At 27.1% G+C, this 18,138-nt stretch overlaps 7 protein-coding genes and 1 long non-coding RNA gene across 10 annotated transcripts; 5 read left to right on the top strand and 3 right to left on the bottom strand.

Moving 5' to 3' along the window:
* Window positions 1-624: 624 nt before the first annotated feature.
* LOC100643757 (NADPH:adrenodoxin oxidoreductase, mitochondrial) lies at window positions 625-6,859 on the top strand. The gene is made up of 6 exons (XM_048414615.1): window positions 625-785; window positions 3,606-3,744; window positions 3,802-4,020; window positions 4,096-4,311; window positions 4,384-5,216; window positions 5,887-6,859. Exons 2-5 carry the CDS (start codon window positions 3,625-3,627, stop codon window positions 5,209-5,211), a joined length of 1,383 nt encoding a protein of 460 aa, XP_048270572.1. The 5' UTR covers window positions 625-785; window positions 3,606-3,624; the 3' UTR covers window positions 5,212-5,216; window positions 5,887-6,859.
* On the top strand, window positions 785-3,335 carry LOC105667128 (cap-specific mRNA (nucleoside-2'-O-)-methyltransferase 2). The gene is made up of 3 exons (XM_012320506.2): window positions 785-2,440; window positions 2,530-3,082; window positions 3,156-3,335. Exons 1-3 carry the CDS (start codon window positions 1,025-1,027, stop codon window positions 3,251-3,253), a joined length of 2,067 nt encoding a protein of 688 aa, XP_012175896.2. The 5' UTR covers window positions 785-1,024; the 3' UTR covers window positions 3,254-3,335.
* LOC125387203 lies at window positions 5,469-6,192 on the bottom strand. Its single transcript, XR_007227768.1, has 2 exons — window positions 6,051-6,192; window positions 5,469-5,805 (listed from the first exon to the last, which is right to left on the bottom strand). It is a non-coding gene; the product is annotated as an uncharacterized LOC125387203 (long non-coding RNA).
* Window positions 6,503-8,510, top strand: LOC100644121 (tRNA-splicing endonuclease subunit Sen2). 2 transcript variants are annotated; one of them, XM_048414616.1, is made up of 5 exons: window positions 6,503-6,622; window positions 6,892-6,986; window positions 7,077-7,938; window positions 8,029-8,189; window positions 8,281-8,510. In XM_048414616.1, exons 2-5 carry the CDS (start codon window positions 6,984-6,986, stop codon window positions 8,440-8,442), a joined length of 1,188 nt encoding a protein of 395 aa, XP_048270573.1. In that variant the 5' UTR covers window positions 6,503-6,622; window positions 6,892-6,983; the 3' UTR covers window positions 8,443-8,510. The 2 variants fall into 2 exon arrangements, with proteins under 2 accessions (XP_048270573.1, XP_003394138.3); XM_003394090.4 differs by lacking the exon at window positions 6,503-6,622 and having other exon boundaries at window positions 6,812-6,986.
* Window positions 8,136-9,398, bottom strand: LOC100644359 (COX assembly mitochondrial protein homolog). Of its 2 annotated transcripts, XM_020862606.2 has the most exons (4): window positions 9,264-9,398; window positions 8,951-9,055; window positions 8,631-8,874; window positions 8,136-8,398 (listed from the first exon to the last, which is right to left on the bottom strand). In XM_020862606.2, exons 1-3 carry the CDS (start codon window positions 9,319-9,321, stop codon window positions 8,663-8,665), a joined length of 375 nt encoding a protein of 124 aa, XP_020718265.1. In that variant the 5' UTR covers window positions 9,322-9,398; the 3' UTR covers window positions 8,136-8,398; window positions 8,631-8,662. The 2 variants fall into 2 exon arrangements, with proteins under 2 accessions (XP_020718265.1, XP_012175898.1); XM_012320508.3 differs by lacking the exon at window positions 8,136-8,398 and having other exon boundaries at window positions 8,443-8,874.
* Window positions 9,382-11,249, top strand: LOC100643880 (26S proteasome non-ATPase regulatory subunit 14). Its single transcript, XM_003394088.4, has 6 exons — window positions 9,382-9,522; window positions 9,698-9,820; window positions 10,079-10,228; window positions 10,329-10,592; window positions 10,673-10,939; window positions 11,031-11,249. The coding sequence occupies exons 2-6, from the start codon at window positions 9,728-9,730 to the stop codon at window positions 11,190-11,192; spliced, it is 936 nt and encodes a 311-aa protein (XP_003394136.1). The 5' UTR covers window positions 9,382-9,522; window positions 9,698-9,727; the 3' UTR covers window positions 11,193-11,249.
* Window positions 11,250-11,422: 173 nt separating this feature from the next.
* On the bottom strand, window positions 11,423-14,627 carry LOC100643399 (H/ACA ribonucleoprotein complex subunit 4). Its single transcript, XM_003394084.3, has 8 exons — window positions 14,522-14,627; window positions 14,062-14,186; window positions 13,645-13,977; window positions 13,167-13,577; window positions 12,965-13,085; window positions 12,565-12,803; window positions 12,255-12,482; window positions 11,423-12,180 (listed from the first exon to the last, which is right to left on the bottom strand). The coding sequence occupies exons 1-8, from the start codon at window positions 14,532-14,534 to the stop codon at window positions 12,097-12,099; spliced, it is 1,554 nt and encodes a 517-aa protein (XP_003394132.2). The 5' UTR covers window positions 14,535-14,627; the 3' UTR covers window positions 11,423-12,096.
* Window positions 14,628-15,057: 430 nt separating this feature from the next.
* Window positions 15,058-17,804, top strand: LOC100643521 (cell division control protein 45 homolog). Its single transcript, XM_003394085.4, has 9 exons — window positions 15,058-15,232; window positions 15,520-15,672; window positions 15,746-15,955; window positions 16,036-16,203; window positions 16,286-16,521; window positions 16,597-16,933; window positions 17,011-17,405; window positions 17,496-17,572; window positions 17,640-17,804. The coding sequence occupies exons 1-9, from the start codon at window positions 15,182-15,184 to the stop codon at window positions 17,702-17,704; spliced, it is 1,692 nt and encodes a 563-aa protein (XP_003394133.2). The 5' UTR covers window positions 15,058-15,181; the 3' UTR covers window positions 17,705-17,804.
* Window positions 17,805-18,138: the final 334 nt, after the last annotated feature.

Below are 18,138 nucleotides of genomic sequence, written 5' to 3'. Positions count from 1 at the left end.
ATTATCATATATATAAAGTGCGAGAAGCAGGACACTTAAATATTTCCTATCGTTAGGTGTCTGTCATGGTATCAAAAAATTGTTTACGACAAAGATATATTAAAAAATTTACTAAACACATAAACATATAAATATATACTAAAAGGTCAGCCGTATGTTTTCAAATTATACTGTGCAGTTTTAATCTGGTTGGATTATAACTGATGTCGAGATGAATTCATCGTCCTATAAGTATAGTACACTATGATCTTGAAGTGATCTTGAACTTAAAAATTTAAGTTCGATTGAAATAATATTGTAAAACCTCGTGCGAAAAAATGCGAGAAAATTGTAAAATATTATTTATGAAATAAAATTTACAAAGTATTCATAAAATACTAATAAAATATTTACATTAGATTATTGAATTGTATGTTTAATCTTATCTTCATTTTATATGTTAACTTATATGTCATCTTATAAGCTATAACGTGCGTTTCAATTTCCGATGAAATAAAGTATTTATACGTGGGTATATATTTACACGTTATTAGTCTATGTTGATCTTAAGTGTTTTTTAAATTATTTAGTTATATATTATAGAACATATAATAAATTATATCTATACGTGGTTGTTTTGAAATATTAATTAAGTATATCAAATTGTGAAGTAAAAATAGTGTTAACGATGTATAAATATTATGGTGTAGTATTTTTATAGCTTTTATGAAACGAAATAATATAATTCCTTTTGTCAATTTTGTTGACTAGATAAAATATTGCACTCATTTTCATGCTGTAAAAAGGTGAGGATTAATTGCATCTGTCAAAAATAAGAGATCAGCCAAAACAATTACATACAAAAATCTTAACCTCAAACCTTCGAAAAATAGTCAATTCTTTTTAAAAGATTAAATATTACAAATTTATAATTCTAATTTTGTTATACGCACACGCACACATTCCTACTTTATATTTGAAATTTATCTAAAAGCGATTATATAAAATTATATGAATAAGCTTAAATAAATGACTTGATTTCATAATGGAAGCAAAGGCATATGATTTAGAAAAACAGCAGGTATTATTTACAAATAGCGAACATGTAAATAATTTATTTAATAAACATTTTTCTATTATACACAATGAATGCTATACACTGCCTGAACCAACAACAATGTTTAAAGATTGTCCATGGACAATCGATGAATTACAAGGGATAAAAAGTGAATTGAATGCTATAAAGAATTGTTTAAATAATTATGATCTTGATCAATGGCAATTACATACAAGAGAAAGGAACAGTGCACAAAAAGTTATCACGCAATTGAGAACCCATATTCAACCAGAACTTTTAACTCAAGCATGGTGTAAATTCTATGAAATAGTATCGTCGTTTCCTTTAATACCAGTGGATTACATTCGTAAAAATGATACATGCTTTAGATCTGTCCATTTATGCGAAGCACCTGGAGCTTTCATTACATCTTTAAATCATTGGTTAAAAACAAATGTTCCTGATATTAAATGGGACTGGCTTGCTATGACCTTAAATCCATATTATGAGGGTAATTCAGCATCTATAATGATTGATGATGATAGATTCATAAGACATACATTAGACCATTGGTTTTTTGGAGAAGATAATACTGGAAATCTTTTGAATTTAAAGAACTTAAACAAACTTGTAAAATTATCAGAATCACATTGTAATATATTCTTAATTACTGCTGATGGTAGTGTGGACTGTACAGATGTTCCAGCAGAACAAGAAAATGTTCTACTACATTTGCATTATTGTGAAACTGTAGCTGCCTTACAATTATTATCTATTGGAGGCAGTTTTTTATTAAAAATTTTTACTATTTTTGAGTGTAATACAGTTTGCCTGATTTACCTATTATCTTGTTGCTTTACTAATGTCAGTATAATAAAGCCAGCAACAAGCAAAGAAGGAAATTCAGAAATGTATGTTGTATGTACAAACTTTAAGGGACCAACATTCATCTCACCTTATTTAGAAAAATTTAGAGAACATTATGAATATGGTCCTAAACAAGCAATTTTTAATAAATGTGATATTCCATGTACATTTATGGAAAGAATTATACAATGCAGTGAATTTTTTAAATTTCAACAATGCCTAGTCATAGCAAATAATATTATTTCATTTAACTCTAATAATTCTGAAATGTTACAAAACATAAAACAAATTCAATGTATGGTTGCTGATAGATATATAAAAATTTATAACATAAAAAAATTAAAAATGGGGCAAATCATAGGAAATGCTATTATATCGTCTAATTATATCAATACCAATCAACACAAAAAATCATTACAAGGGTCATATAATGAACGTTGTGAAAGACAACATTTGGCACCTTTAGGTCAAATAGCAAGTTTTTGTAACGATTTTAATAAAATTGAGATCCATGTATCATCTGATGAAATCATAAATGTAAGCTACCTTTTATCATTTCTTAGTACATTATACTTTCTGAATATAAATTCTTTTCACAATGTAAATTAAACTCTTATTTCTTATAGTACAACTTCACTGAGTTCCCAGAGGAGTTACAAATTCATTCTGGAAAAGTATTTCATAAAATAGGTAGTTCTAAATTTTGTAACAAAATTGCTTTAAAAATAAAAAATGGTGTTGATGATATTCTTATTAAAATGAATTTCAAGATACAATTTCCTTCTCTAGAAAGTATAGAAAAAGTGAAAACTGAAATGCTTTGTGAACCAAGACATGAAGTTTTAATTTTTCAATATACAGATATTTATGATAGCCACAAAATAATCATAGAAATATACAATGCATTACAAAAACTTGAAATTGGAACAACATTAGTTTTAATTGGCTATTCATTGCTTACTCATCTTAGTATTGAACTGCTTTATCTTATAAGTTATGCTTTTAAATCATTGAAAGTTACAGTTTGTGATGATATAGGATTGAAAATCACACTATATCATTATAATTATAATCTTAAAGTATTACAATTCTTAGATGAAATTAATGCTGCTTCTTTTGAAGCCCAAAAACAAGAGAAAGCTATTTTGGAAATAATTTCTTCATCAGCATTCTATAAAGGTAAAACAAACTATATTAATGTATCCCAACTATAGTCTTACAATATTATATTTCATATTATTTGCATTTCTAGGATGTAATTTGTGCTTCTCAGCAGAACACCTTAATCATTGGATACTAAAAACATATTTTAATTACATATTACATACGTTGAAAAAAGATAAGAATTGAAACAGCATTTCATAAAGTCAACATATTCCATAAAATACCAAAGTTGTATCAAATCTTTTATGTAATAAAATATGAACATATATCTGCTTATAGTGAATGCTTCCTTTCCATAGCCATAATATAAAATTTGAAAATTAATTTGATATTATATAGTGATGAACCTATATAAATATGCAGTGTGAATATAACAAATTTATAATTATGTATAAATTTCAATTTTAATTTCTAAACATATTATTTAAAACAACAATCAGATTCGAAATGAAAATCCTTGGTTGCCTCTTCTAAAAAAATGTTATATGGTAATATATTTATTAAACATAATTTTATTTTTTATGATACGACCTTTTAGATCAGTATAAGTGTTTACTATGATATTTGGTGAAATCTACAATTATGTTCGTTTATTTTCAACTCAACATATTGTACCAAAAGTGTGTATTGTTGGTGCTGGGCCAGCAGGATTTTATGCTGCACAACAGTTATTAAAGGTATGTATAACATTCAATATATTAGAATAATATTGTAATGATATAATGTTGATACAGACAAACGCTAATGTAAAAGTGGATATATTAGAGAAGTTACCAGTACCATATGGTCTAGTACGTTTTGGTGTAGCACCAGATCATCCAGAAGTGAAGAATGTTATTCATACTTTTGAGAAAACTGCATCTAACCCACGTTTTCAATTTATAGGAAATGTCAATGTAGGAAAAGATGTTACTATAAAGGAATTGCAAGAAATTTATCATGCAGTTTTATTAGTATGTATAATAAAAATACAATTATTCTTATTTAACTTAATGGTTAATATTAACAATTACTTGCTAATATTTTAGACATATGGTGCAGAAGAGGATAAATTATTGAATATACCTGGAGAAAATTTAAATAATATAGTATCAGGACGACGATTTGTTGGTTGGTATAATGGAGTACCAGCAGATAGTAACCTAAATATTAATTTAAATGTAGAAGAAGCTGTTGTGTTGGGACAAGGTAATGTTGCTATAGATATTGCAAGAATTTTGCTAACACCAGTAGATAAATTAAAGGTATGTTTTAAGTTTTCCATAAAATGTATTTTATAATATATTTTTAATTTATTTATAAGTCTGCCTTTTTAGAATACTGATATAACATCATTTGCATTGGAAAAATTATCACAAAGTAAAATACGTAAAGTATCATTAATAGGAAGAAGAGGTCCATTACAAGCGGCGTTTACAATTGCAGAACTCAGGGAAATATTAAAATTAGACGGCTGTAGAAGTTATTGGCGTGCAGATGATTTTATAAATGTAAAACAAGTAATTAACACTTTAGCAAGACCACGGAAAAGATTAACTGAACTCATGATAGAATATTTAGAAAAAACATCCTTAAATACAGGAACAATGACAAAAGAATTATATCCAATATTTTTAAGAAGTCCCATAGAATTTTTAGGTTCGGATAGTATACATAGTATTAAACTATCAATAAATAAACTTGAAGGTAATGACATACATGCACAATTTGCTGTACCTACTGGATTATTCGAAGAAATTGAATGTGGTATAGCATTTCGTAGCATTGGTTATAAGTCTGTTCAAATAGATACATCAATACCATTTGACACAGAAATTGGTCGTATTAAAAATATAGCAGGTAAAGTTCAAGATAAACTTTATACTGCAGGTTGGGCTGGAACAGGTCCTGTAGGAGTTATATTATCAACAATGACAAATGCATTTCAAATTGGTATATTAATGAATAAAGAATTATCAATTACAGAAAATAAACCAGGTTTTATAGGTTTATCTAAAATACTGGAGCAAAAAGGAATACCCATAGTTTTATATAATGATTGGAAAAAGATTGATAAAGTAGAATGTGAAAGGGGAAAAACATTAGGGAAGCCAAGGGAAAAGATAGTTGATATAAATGAAATGTTGGAGATCGCCTTAAGATAATAAATGTAACATATGTATGATAATTATTTACAAAAGAAAAAACTTCTTTTCGTTTTTAATAATTTTCAATATGCTTACTTATTAATTTTATTCTATTTTTTGAATTTCAATTATTTTACTTTAATAAAAAAGCTTTAGATTAAAGATTTTGTACCTATAAATATAATTATATAGTATTATTTTAATTGTAAGCAATTCATTATAATAACTTAATTATTTATACTATAAATATATTTTTACAAACATGTTTCAAATAAATAAATTTTTGATGTTTTAAATATTTTATTTAGTTACATAGTGTAAATGTAAACCACATACATTATTTAATATAAATCAAAATTATTTTGGTTACATACAAGCTGAACCAGCTAAATTTAATCACCTAAATATTTGATTTGTTTATTATTAAATGAAAAATCCCCTGAGGATAAAGTTACAATATTTCCAGAGCTACATGCAACAATAGAAATTAGTATTTTTCGTGATCATTTTTTTTATGAAATTTCAGTCTCCATAATTTTTTTAAATAAATATTTATTTGCGATATATTAATAAGTATACCGTTCCCCTCATTTAATCTTGAAATATTTGCGTCTGAAATATACATATATAATGTTAAATTATGCTCAATCAACAGGTGGTAAAATTAAACAATATAAATTTTTCTGTTCCTAGGCAAAATTTTTTAACTTTTGAGAGCTCAAATGAAAGTTATTAACAGAAAGTTAATAACAGAAATGGGTACGGAGATTGCTGATAAGCATTGGAGAAATTCAGTCAAATTTTGTACGTTTCACAAATTACTGCTTTTGGCGGTTAAAATGCCGAACTATACGCACATTTCTTCTTCCATTGTTTTGAAAGAAAAAACAAAATATACATTCGTTCATAGTGCTGGTACCTGAGCATAGAGTGTATAGAGGTACCCAAAAGCAGACAGTATGGGATTGGATAGTAAAAAGAATAACTAACAAGATTTTTAAATGACTTTAAAGTATTCTGATTTATTGAAACTCTAGCGGTGAAGTGATGGAACTAATCTCTTTATGATGAAATTAAAAAATGTAATCACGGTTTACAACGCGAATTCTGAGCTGTTCAGGATCTAATTAAAGCTTTAACTCTGAGAAATCTTAGTCAATAGCGCTAATAGCAAGCAAAAATTTTAACTGATAAAAGTGGTAGATGGCATCACAATGCTCTTCCTGTTTTTTATTTAAAATTTTATAAACAGTAATTTAAAAAAATATATATTTATTTTATGCTATATTCAACACAAAAACCACATTAATTATCCTGTGTCGTGTCGTTTTTTGCAAAGGAGGAATAAAAACTATTACTTCAAATTCGAAAATTCTGTACTGGAAGACACTTTGTTACGTTGATGACAAGTTTAAAAACTTCGTATTAAGTAATAAGTTACAATATTAATAAAAAATTATTAATAAAAAGCAAAATCTGTGTTGCCGTAATACATATCTATGCATAGAGTTCTAAATGGGGAATAGATTAACCTATACTATAAAAATAATAAATTTAAGAAAACTCGCAATATAAAATATTTGATTATTGTTATGTAGTTTAATATTATCAAATATAATCACAAAATGAATTTACGAGAACCAAAAAAAAAACGACGTGTAAAATTAACAGAACAATTACCACTTCCTATTGCGATAGGTAATCAGGATGAATGGACTACATATACTGCACATCTCACCGATTTAGGATCTTGTATAATTGATCCAAAGGAAATTGTTGCAGTACATTCTATGGTAATCATCATCTACAAATAAATATCTATACATGTATTATATTTCCTATGTTTAATATTATTATTATATTTAATATTATTATCTATATAGGGCTTTTTTGGAAAAGGTTCTTTGTCACGTGGCTTTCCTTCATTTGGCAAAACACAATATGGAACTCCTCCAGTTATAAGAAACAGACAATGGCTTCGTAGACAGGAATGGTTAAAACAATTTAATGAACTTAGCATGGAACCTAATAGCACAGAAACAAATTCAGAAGAAAAAAAGTGTGATATTATTATGAACAGTTATTCTACAAGTCCCAATGATGATGATGTAGAATTATTATCAATGAAAATCAGTCCAACAAAACAAAATACTCCAGATGTAATTGAAATAGATACAAACTCTACTCATTTAGATAAAAAACACAAAAAAGATCAACAAACTGATGAAGAGTTAGAAGTAGATGGTACAATTTCAAATTCCACAAAAGAGGATGATGCATTAATTATTATAGAAAACAAATCTAACAAACAGTGTAACAATATTGATAATAATCAAAAAGGATCCATTGAAAATGAAGAGAAGTCTCCTTCAGGTTTTAGTTTAAAAGAAAATGATATATGTTTTACTGAAAATAATTTAGATGTTCAAAACAAATTACTTGTCTTACCAGATAGTGACTCGGAAACTGAAAATTATTTACAAAAAATTAAACCTAAAATTGAATGTGAAAGTTTTCCTATTCAAGAAACTCTTCATCTTACATTTGAAGAAACATTTTTTCTTTTGTATGGTTTAGGTTGTTTAAATTTAATAGACTTTGATGGTAATTTATTAGATATTGATAGTGCTTGGCATATTTTCTGCAAAACTGATAAAAATTTTATATCAAAATATGTTGTATATCATTACTTTCGAAGCAAAGGATGGGTAGTAAAACCTGGACTTAAATATGGTGGAGATTTTTGTAAGTACCGTACTCTTTTTATTATTAGTTATAAATTTTGAATAATTCCTCAAATAGATCTTATGACATGAGCATTTTTTAATATTTTAGTATTATATAAACAAGGACCACCATTTTATCATGCATCTTACATTGTAATAATAGACACTTTGGATAGTGATACCTTAATCACAGATCAAGATAAATGTATGCATAAATTAACATGGAATAGTTTATTAGGACTGGAAAGATTATCAGAAACTGCTGCAAAGGTAATTCAGTAACAATATTTTATATATGTTTATTTCAATATCATTTGTAAATTTAACACATTTTATATTCTATATTCTATTTTTAATATAGGAAATATTATTTGCACAAGTTTTGTGGCCATCTTCAGCTTTGCAAACATCTAATTCATTAAATGTGGATATGCTTCCTGAATTTTCTGTGAGAGAATTATTATGGCGAAGATGGAATCCTAAACATAAAGATATAGAAGAGGAAGATGATGATTCATGTTGATTTGATATTTAACATGTTTATTATTGTTGTAAATGTATACATGTATAAATTTAGAACCATTATTTTTTATATATTTACGCTTAATTATTATTTCTTTTTAAGTAAAACAATTCATACTTATCATTACACACTGATCAAATAAAGATAATAATGCTAATATATATACATATATATATATATATATGTACATTGCTTGGAGCTCATATTATGTTATGTTTACTTATGATGATGATTGGTATCTGCTGCTTTTTGATCTTTTAGCAATACCAGTTCTCCGGTATTCACTTCTTTCATCTAAATATTCTTGTGTACATTGTGCTTTAAAATCTGGATCATTATACCATTGTGATAAACAGTCTTTTAATGCAGAATTTTCCTTTTGACATTGGAAAGTCATAAGAACACTAGCATTTTTACAGCATTCTGAAAACCCTACAATTTAAATATAGGAACAATAGTACATGTCAAAAAATACATATAATAATTAATAAAAAAAATTAACTATTACGTTCAACTTCCGCAACACATTTTTCGGTTTTTGCTTTATCTCGCATTCTTTGTGGTATAAGAACGTCTTTTTCTACCTTTCTTAAATATTTATCATCAGGGTCTCCTGAAAAACATGTTTATATTAAATGCATCGATATGCACCTGAAATAAATATAGTAATTCAGAAAATATATTCATTTCTATCAAATTTTTATTTTAATAGAAGTATAAAAAACTAAATGTATAACCTTATCTGTTTATACATGGAATTAGAAGTTATACATATTTATTTTTATACTAATCACTACTAATTGTAGCAATTTAAAATTTACCTAAATTAAGCGGCCCTCCTCCGTATTTAACACGAGATGCAGTTTGAACATCAGTCATTATTGTTGAACTCAAAATATTACTATTAACATCTATGAACAACACTACATAAGTATAAATGTTAGTTCCTCCAACAGACTGCGCTCATGAGTGTGCAGATTTGAGAGTTGTCAATGCATTGGTATATAAAAGGAATGCTTGCTTAATGCTACGAATGATTTATAAATCGTACTATTTTTAATCAAAAATATAATATAATAGGTAAGTAAATAAACATAATATTGTATAACCTAAATAAATGTAATTCTTCTTGGATATATTATTAACAGAAGTTAACCTCGTTAATAATCGGTTTGTGTTAGATTTTATAGCCAATTTAATGATTAGAATCTTATATATTTCGAATTCCAAATTAATTATTATACAATGTTTTTAGAGTTGTTCCAAAAATACAAAATAGATAGTCATGGATCGATTATTGAGACTAGGAGGTGCTATGCCAGGTCTTAGCCAAGGACCTCCACCGTCAGATGCTCCAGTTGTTGATACTGCAGAGCAGGTAGAATTTACTCAATCTTTAAAATTATTCAATTTTTTACTTTGATTGCTAATTTTATCGACAATTTTTATTTCAATCACAATAAGATATTTTATAATTATGACTTCTTGCTTTTTAAGTTATCTCAACAAGAAATTATAGATCATAAAAATACATCATATAGATACATTTGTTTCAGAAGTTCATGTGTGTAATGCCAGGTTAATAGCATATTTTGTATTTGTTAATGTATCACTTTTGTTATGTTATTATTGTTAGGTGTACATATCGTCATTAGCCCTTTTAAAAATGCTTAAGCATGGACGGGCTGGTGTACCTATGGAAGTAATGGGTTTAATGCTTGGTGAATTTGTTGATGATTACACTGTACGTGTTATCGATGTATTTGCTATGCCTCAAACAGGAACAGTAAGAATCCAAATTTTGTATAATATTTTGTTAAAATACATGTTGAAATTATATCTTTTTAACATTTAATTTAATATTATTATAATAATATTTATATTAGGGAGTCAGTGTGGAAGCAGTTGACCCAGTATTTCAAGCGAAAATGTTGGACATGCTGAAACAAACTGGTCGGCCAGAGATGGTAGTAGGATGGTATCATTCACATCCAGGATTTGGATGCTGGCTCTCTGGTGTAGATATTAACACACAACAATCATTTGAAGCTCTTAGTGAAAGAGCAGTGGCTGTTGTTATTGATCCTATACAATCAGTAAAAGGAAAAGTTGTTATCGATGCATTTAGATTAATTACTCCTAACACTATGGTAATTAACAAATTAAAAATGGAAATTTTCATTTTAAATAAATTCACGTATATTCGCTGATATTATATGCAAAATTGCAGGTTTTAGGACAAGAACCTCGTCAAACTACATCTAATTTAGGTCATTTACAAAAGCCATCAGTTCAAGCATTGATTCATGGCTTAAATCGCCATTATTATAGCATTAGCATTAACTATCGTAAAAATGAATTAGAACAGAAAATGCTATTAAATTTACATAAGAAAACATGGATGGATGGTCTTACACTTGCTGAATATTCAGAACACAGCAAACTTAATGAAAATATTGTATCTGAAATGCTTGAACTTGCTAAAAATTATAACAAGGTATCGTATTAATATATAATATTGCACATTTTCTAAGTCCGAAATTAAAATCTCACATCATATATACTAACTTGAGAATTTATTCTTGTAGGCATTAGAAGATGAAGAAAAAATGACACCTGAACAATTAGCTATAAAAAATGTGGGTAAACAAGATCCAAAACGACATTTAGAGGAGAAAGTGGATACACTTATGTCTACGAACATTGTTCAATGTCTGGGAGCTATGCTTGATTCAGTTGTATTCAAATAACTATTTCTTATAATACCATTTGCAATATTATAAAAAAATATACATCTTTTTAAAATATACGTGTTTATAATTTACAATCAAGGGATATATATAATACATATAAATTTTTATACTGCTTATTTTTGTATTAAAAAATGCTAACAATAGACAAATAGATTTTTACACTATTATTCAAAATGTACGACAGTCACTCGGATATTACACATAATCTATTACTTTTTGATAAAGTATGATAAAATATGTTATATATAAACATCTAAATAGGACTGAAATAATAAACGAGAATGCACTTCATAATAAAAAATGTAAATATTGCGCATTAGTGCACGATATTAAATGTATAACATAAAAAATGCTATTACAGTAGATAAATCATAATGGATCTTTTTATACTTGCAAAATATCTCGATACTTTACAAATGTAATTCACTTATTCTATGTACATTTATTGATACCAAATATCGTATCAATATACATTTTTATTATTTGTAAAATTTATAATACTTGACTAACAATGAAATTTATTTATTCTTATTAGTAATGTACTATTACTGAATTCTTTAATATAATCTAAAAGATTACTAAATGTAACTGACTTGAATCATGGTCTGTACAAGTTTAGAGAACATATAAAATATTTTTTTCAATTTAATAATAAATTGAATTACATCTATGCATCTGTATATGTATATATATATATATATTATATATATTGCAGAAAATGGATATTCTTTTTACAATCTGGACGTTGTAAAATATGTATACATTTTTTGAAAATTATCTTTGTATAAGAAACTTATATTCTTTTTCATAACGTATTATAACGTTCTCCTTGTACTTATAAAAAATTATGGTACTTATATTTTAATAAGGATATATTTAAAAAATTATTTCAAAAATTATTTCAACTTGAAACTGTTACTTCTTGATCTTGATCTTTATCTTTCTTCTTCTTCTTCTTCTTTTTTTCCTCTTTTGCTGGCGATTCCTGTTAATAATAATATTAAGTATTTGAATCTTTTTTAAATTTTAAATATGGAAATTAAATGTAAGTTATTTTACCTCAGTTGTACCTTCTGTAACCATGGGTTCATCGGCTTCTGATTCTACTTTTTCCTTTTTTCTTTTCTTTTTCTTTTCCTTTTTATCTTTCTTTTTTTCTTTTGGTGATGTCAATTCTAAATCTTCAACCTTTTCTTCTTTTATTGTTACTTCGTCTGTTGGTTCTGAAACAGTTTCTTCCCATTTTCGTTTCTTAGACATAGGATCGGTATCTCCATTTTCCTCAGTCTAAATCCATGAGTTATTAAATGTACAACTTTTATACCAGATATATTTACATAAAGAAATGCAAAAAAAAAATGATAATTACTTTAATTGTAGGTGTAGAGTAATCTGCATAATTTGCTAACCAGTCTGCAGGTGTATTTTCATTCGGTTTTCCATATTTATCTAATTTTCCCTCGATTATCATACGTTTTTTTATAGAAGCTTTTGGTCCCAAACCCCATTTTCTTGGATATGCATCTCTTTCCATGATGACTCTTTTAATTTTAGCAGCTACACCATGATCACAAGCTGTCATTGTAGGAGATGTCATTAAAGCTATAGCTGTAATTAAAAAAATGAAAAAAATGATAATTTTAAAACGTTTATTTATAAGTAAAGATAAGATGATAACCAAATAGTCTGATATATTAAGATCACATATCAACATATAAATTGCTGTAATAAATAGCGTACTGTCTATGTTAGTTTGATATATTACTTACCAAGTGCTACAGCTTCACCTTTTGTAGTCACTATTACAATTTCTTGATTTAATTCTATACCATCATCATACATTAAAATACCAGGTAACATAATTTTAGCTCCATAACAAATAGCATTTACCTATTAATATAATTATGTAATATTATAAAAAAAGATATCACATATAAAGGTAGTCTTTACATATAGATAATAAATACATACTGCGCTATCTTTTACAATAATTCTTTTATGATTTACTAGAAGAGCTTCTAGTGGCTTAATTACTCTTCTCAAGTAAGACTCATCTCCATGATTTTCATATAACCATTGAGCATCAAGTATATCATGCATAGTAACCATTCCATCATTTTCAGATTGAACACCTGAACGATTTCTACGTAATTCTTGCATTTGACAACCAGTGCCTAAGAAGAGGCCAAGGTGAACACAAATAGTTCTAATATATGAACCAGCCTCACAACTAACTCTGAACACTCCCATATTACGTTCTTCATCATAGTCAACAAACCAGCTATCATAAACTGTTCTGACACGAAGCTGACGCTTCACTGCAGATATAAGTGGAGGTCGTTGAAATAGTGCACCACGTAATTTTTCTAATGCTTGACTTACCTATATAATTCTTTTATTAATAACAATGTCTTGTATTTAAAATATTTTAAATTTAACATATATTTACCTTCTGAAGACTCTCTGGAGCAGAATGTAATTTAAAAACTGCAATATATTCCTTTCCAGCAGACTGCTGTGATTTAGCTAATCTAGTTGCTCTATCAATACATACTATTAAGCAGCCAGATACTTTTGGATCTAGAGTACCAGAGTGGCCAGTTTTTTCTACTTTTAAAATTCTTTTTATCCATGCAACAACTTCATGTGATGATGGATTACATGGCTTGTCAAGATTAATGCATCCAGATTTTATATATTCAGATAAAGTACGATGTAATGGTGTTGAGCCACTAGTTAAGGGTGTAAAATGTTTCGTACGAGTAAGCATTTTATCAAAATTCTGAAATAGTAACATTTATGTTGAATCGACTGTGTTAGAAATTACTTTAAAATCATAAAATGAATTAAATTTTATGTTACATACTTTGAATAAAAGAGGCCAATCTTTATATTCCAGTTTTACAATCTCACTTGAAGGTTCAAGTTGACATTTCATTGTTGCTTGAATCTCTCCAAGAGACTTCTTCTTGCTTTTCTTCTTGTTTTTATCTAAATAACAAAAATAAGAGTTATAACCTATGAAATTACCATTATTGCACTAATGGACATTATGTTGAGATATAACTATACATCAATAGAAAATTAATTTTGACATAAAATAAATGTATGGAATACGCATTTAGAATAATACCTTCAATCAAACAATTATTAAATACTAAAACACGTGTTTGCCGCTAAATTTCCAATTGATATTTATAACAGAAGGTAAATATATTTACACATTTTTATATATATGATAAAGATATTGACTCGAATTAAGAGGTAGAATATAATAAATATAACACTAAATAAGATAATATACGAATAAAATTAAAAATAATTACCGCTTTCTGCCATTTTGATATATCTAACTGAAAACAGCACGTGTATTTCAACGAACTAAAGCGACACCAAACATACAGGAGCAAATGAGTCCAGTTATATTATTTCATGGGTTATGTATACTTTAGATATGCTACGTTATGTGCTGTTTGAATAACATGAAGACATTTTTAAGTCCACTGTAATATTAAGTGTTGCATATCAGTGAAAATAAATTATATAAACAAATTCTATAAAAATATAATATATAATAATAGGGGATGATATACAATAGAATTTTTAATTCGAAAAGATGCTTGATTGACACTCATCTTTGGCATTCTCTGTACACTAATTATGTTTAAATTCGACTATTCTCCGATATTAGCAAAAATATCTTTCCAATTTTATGATTTGAAATATAAATATCGCAAAATATATTAACAGATTGTATCTTATGATTTTGTAATTCAATTCGAATACTTAAATCAAATTAGATAATGAAACTGTCGACGACTTGTCTTCTGTATTCTATATCCTATGATTGTTTTGTATTCTATATCGTAACACGACACTGTTGGCTACTGTTATGTTTAGTTTTCGCGGTAAGCTAGAGATGGGTGAAACAGAATAAAAAGAGCAGTGAATATAAAAAATATTCCCATGCCGATGATCACTGCATCATGTTTGTGGAAAACTTAGAAAGAGGATTTTACCGCTTAATAAAACATGATGTGAGTTATTTTTCGAATCTTTCGATTATAAAATTTGTCATGTTTACATAGGTTACAACTTTTCTTAAAATTATAAGTATATTTTTAAATTACTGTACAATTTATTTAAGTTAATTTTGAAATTATTATTATGTTTTTTCTTTAATTTTTATTCGCTTGTTGAATGACAAAGTGATTATATATATATATATTATAAATAAATATACATTATATATTATTATCCGAATTATATATACATCAGATTATTTGTTATGAAATAAGATACTAACATTAGTTCTTTATTGTAGAGGTGTTTACTGTTGGTTAACTTTGATGTTGATGCCATTTGTGCCTGTAGAATTTTACAACAACTTTTTAAATATGATAACATGATATATACCCTTGTACCTATTCAAGGTATTCAGGACATGGTTCGTGCCTTTGAAGAGAATTGTGAAGAGGTAATAAAAATTTAAAAAACATATGTACATATATTTCTGTGCCAAATCTTATTAATATTTATTTTTTATTTAGGTAAAGAATGTTATTTTTATAAATTGTGGGGGTACATTAGACTTAGTAGAACTGTTACAACCTATAGAATCTGTGATATTTTATATCGTTGATAGCCATAGGCCTTATGATTTATGTAATGTATATTCAGAAGATCAAGTACGTATACTTGGTAAACCAGATGAAGATGATGAAATTCCAGAATATAATGATGTCTTTAGAGATGATTCTGTAAGCAATTTGTTTCAATTTTATATGACCAGCTAATTTAACAATAAAAAAATTGGAGAAATTTTCCTTTGTAAATTTAGTCTGATGAAAATGAAACAGACGAAGAATCAGAAAATAATGGATCTCAGACAAAAAGGCGAAGGTTAAATGAAGAAGATATTATTAGAAGAACCAAACGAAGAGAATGGACTGAGAAAAGAGCAACTATTTTGTTCAATTATACACAGTACAGTTACTATAGCAAATCAGTATGAGTTATCAAAAAAATATATAAATATCATTATTATAATATGGAATATAAGAATTTAAATATATTTTGTGTTTCTGTAGAGTGCAATGCTTATATTTGAAATGGCATGGAATATGACAAAAGATAATTTGGATATGGTTTGGTGGGCTATAATTGGTTCCACAGAACAAGCTATTCTTGGTAAAGTAGAATCAAGGTTAAGTGTTCTTGAAGAAGGTTCTCTTCAAGCCCATGTATCTAGATTAACTCATAAAGGAGCTGAAGTTGATAAGCATGAACAGCGACAAAGTACAGTTAAAATTACTTATGATAAAGAGTATCCTTTTAACTCAATTTTATGAAGCTTGTGTTTGATAAAATACAAACTTTATTTTCTTACATAGAAATGTAGCCTCTTACTTGTGTTATATCGCCATTGGACTGTAGAAGCTAGTTTAAGACACTCCGTACCAACAGCAGTTTCGTTACGACTTTGGTCTCTTCGAGGAGAACAACGATTGAAGGGATTATTGGCAGATATGGGTTTGCCTCTAGCGCAATCAAAGCAACGATTTTCAGCAATGGATCTTGCACTTAGGCAAGAACTTAAACAAATGGTAGAAAAATTAGCAGGAAAATATAAAGTAGATACTATAATTGGGACAAGTTTTACACTGCAGTATGGTTACAAGTTTAAATATTGTGCTTCAGATATAGTTTATGCTATGCTTGCTGTAATGGAATCTTCTGTAAGTATCTAACACTTATGTTTCTGTCTGTTTAATTTTGTGTATATTTTAATACATCGATTTTTTAAATGTTTCAGTCAAAGACAAAATTACCACAAGGATGTTTTTTAGATGCATTGGACTGTTTATCCCGTACGAAAAAAGATATTTTAGAAAGTGGTATAGAAAAAGCAAAACTTATGCTTAAAACTATTTTTAAGACTGCGCAGAGTATTTTACAATTGAAGGAAATAAAAAACATTGGTTCATTTCTTTACATAATTATTCCAGAGGGAAGTGCTGACAATCTTATATTTGCGCATCCATATCCATTAATAATGTTAGCTCAGTTTACTCTAAAGGCTTATGTAGAATCTTCAAAAAACAGGCGGGCACCGGAATTGCCACTTATAGCTTCTTCAGTGTATGATGCAGAAGAGAAAATGTGTATAATGATTGGCATACCACCAGTGTGTGAAGATCAACCAAGAAGGTAATTATAAGTAATTTATCGAAATCCATTATGGAAATATTTTAAGTAGATTTAATATTATTGGATGTATAATATTAATATTTATCGTAGTTTATTTGGAAGAGCCTTTGAGCAAGCAGCGAAAAATACAAATTCTTACATAGAAGCGGATTACTTTGACTCTACAAGTAAGGATAACTTATGACATTTTTAGCATTTATTTTTCTACATACATACTAATATTCTATATTTCAGTAATAAGACTGAAAATCGAAGAAAGACCAAGATTTTTGGATGCTTTAGCATCTCTTCTAGCTTAAAATTTTAGTAATTTATTTAACATATAAAATAGAAATTTTCTCTTCACACATATTTATTTCCTTTTTTTTAAATAATACGAAGTAACAATAACGCGTGAAACTTTTTTAAAAATACGACAGGATCGATTAAGTACATTTTATTTTTTATGACATATTGTAACTGACAAATGTAAGTTAGTAATATTTTCATTTACGTACGAAATAACTGATAACAAAATTTATTGGATGATAAAGCAAATATTGTATAATGTAAATGATATGTAATAATTATAATTTTTATATAAGAACAAAATTAACTTAAAAAATGTATGAATAAATTTATTCAATTTTTCACATTTATTTATTTTTTAATTTATAAAATAATTGTAATCAAGGCATGAGATTAACGATTATTACTTATATGGAGAACAGAGTTAATAACAAGCACTTGCTAG

The sequence above is a fragment of the Bombus terrestris genome, chromosome 3 (genome assembly GCF_910591885.1).
Source record: "Bombus terrestris chromosome 3, iyBomTerr1.2, whole genome shotgun sequence".
NCBI lineage: Eukaryota > Metazoa > Arthropoda > Insecta > Hymenoptera > Apidae > Bombus > Bombus terrestris.
Note: the sequence above shows the minus strand (reverse complement) of the source record. Positions and strands in the feature narration are given on the sequence as shown.

Coding starts and splice junctions, on each gene's coding strand:
- LOC100644359 (XM_020862606.2), bottom strand. CDS start 9,321: ATGACTGATGTTCAAACTGCATCTCGTGTTAAATACGGAGGAGGGCCG. Junction 9,056..9,263: donor AGGAGGGCCGCTTAATTTAG/GTAAATTTTAAA, acceptor CATGTTTTTCAG/GAGACCCTGATGATAAATAT. Junction 8,875..8,950: donor ATGTGTTGCGGAAGTTGAAC/GTAATAGTTAAT, acceptor TTTAAATTGTAG/GGTTTTCAGAATGCTGTAAA.
- LOC100643399 (XM_003394084.3), bottom strand. Junction 13,086..13,166: donor TTATTGTAAAAGATAGCGCA/GTATGTATTTAT, acceptor TTATATTAATAG/GTAAATGCTATTTGTTATGG. Junction 12,804..12,964: donor AGGTGAAGCTGTAGCACTTG/GTAAGTAATATA, acceptor TTTTAATTACAG/CTATAGCTTTAATGACATCT.
- LOC100643521 (XM_003394085.4), top strand. CDS start 15,182: ATGTTTGTGGAAAACTTAGAAAGAGGATTTTACCGCTTAATAAAACAT. Junction 16,934..17,010: donor TTGCTGTAATGGAATCTTCT/GTAAGTATCTAA, acceptor TAAATGTTTCAG/TCAAAGACAAAATTACCACA. Junction 17,573..17,639: donor GGATTACTTTGACTCTACAA/GTAAGGATAACT, acceptor TCTATATTTCAG/TAATAAGACTGAAAATCGAA.
- LOC100643757 (XM_048414615.1), top strand. CDS start 3,625: ATGATATTTGGTGAAATCTACAATTATGTTCGTTTATTTTCAACTCAA. Junction 3,745..3,801: donor CTGCACAACAGTTATTAAAG/GTATGTATAACA, acceptor ATGTTGATACAG/ACAAACGCTAATGTAAAAGT. Junction 4,021..4,095: donor TTTATCATGCAGTTTTATTA/GTATGTATAATA, acceptor CTAATATTTTAG/ACATATGGTGCAGAAGAGGA.
- LOC105667128 (XM_012320506.2), top strand. CDS start 1,025: ATGGAAGCAAAGGCATATGATTTAGAAAAACAGCAGGTATTATTTACA. Junction 2,441..2,529: donor CATCTGATGAAATCATAAAT/GTAAGCTACCTT, acceptor TATTTCTTATAG/TACAACTTCACTGAGTTCCC. Junction 3,083..3,155: donor TTCATCAGCATTCTATAAAG/GTAAAACAAACT, acceptor TTGCATTTCTAG/GATGTAATTTGTGCTTCTCA.
- LOC100643880 (XM_003394088.4), top strand. CDS start 9,728: ATGGATCGATTATTGAGACTAGGAGGTGCTATGCCAGGTCTTAGCCAA. Junction 10,229..10,328: donor CTATGCCTCAAACAGGAACA/GTAAGAATCCAA, acceptor TATTTATATTAG/GGAGTCAGTGTGGAAGCAGT. Junction 10,940..11,030: donor TTGCTAAAAATTATAACAAG/GTATCGTATTAA, acceptor TTATTCTTGTAG/GCATTAGAAGATGAAGAAAA.
- LOC100644121 (XM_003394090.4), top strand. CDS start 6,819: ATGAATTTACGAGAACCAAAAAAAAAACGACGTGTAAAATTAACAGAA. Junction 6,987..7,076: donor TTGTTGCAGTACATTCTATG/GTAATCATCATC, acceptor TTATCTATATAG/GGCTTTTTTGGAAAAGGTTC. Junction 7,939..8,028: donor TAAATATGGTGGAGATTTTT/GTAAGTACCGTA, acceptor TTAATATTTTAG/TATTATATAAACAAGGACCA.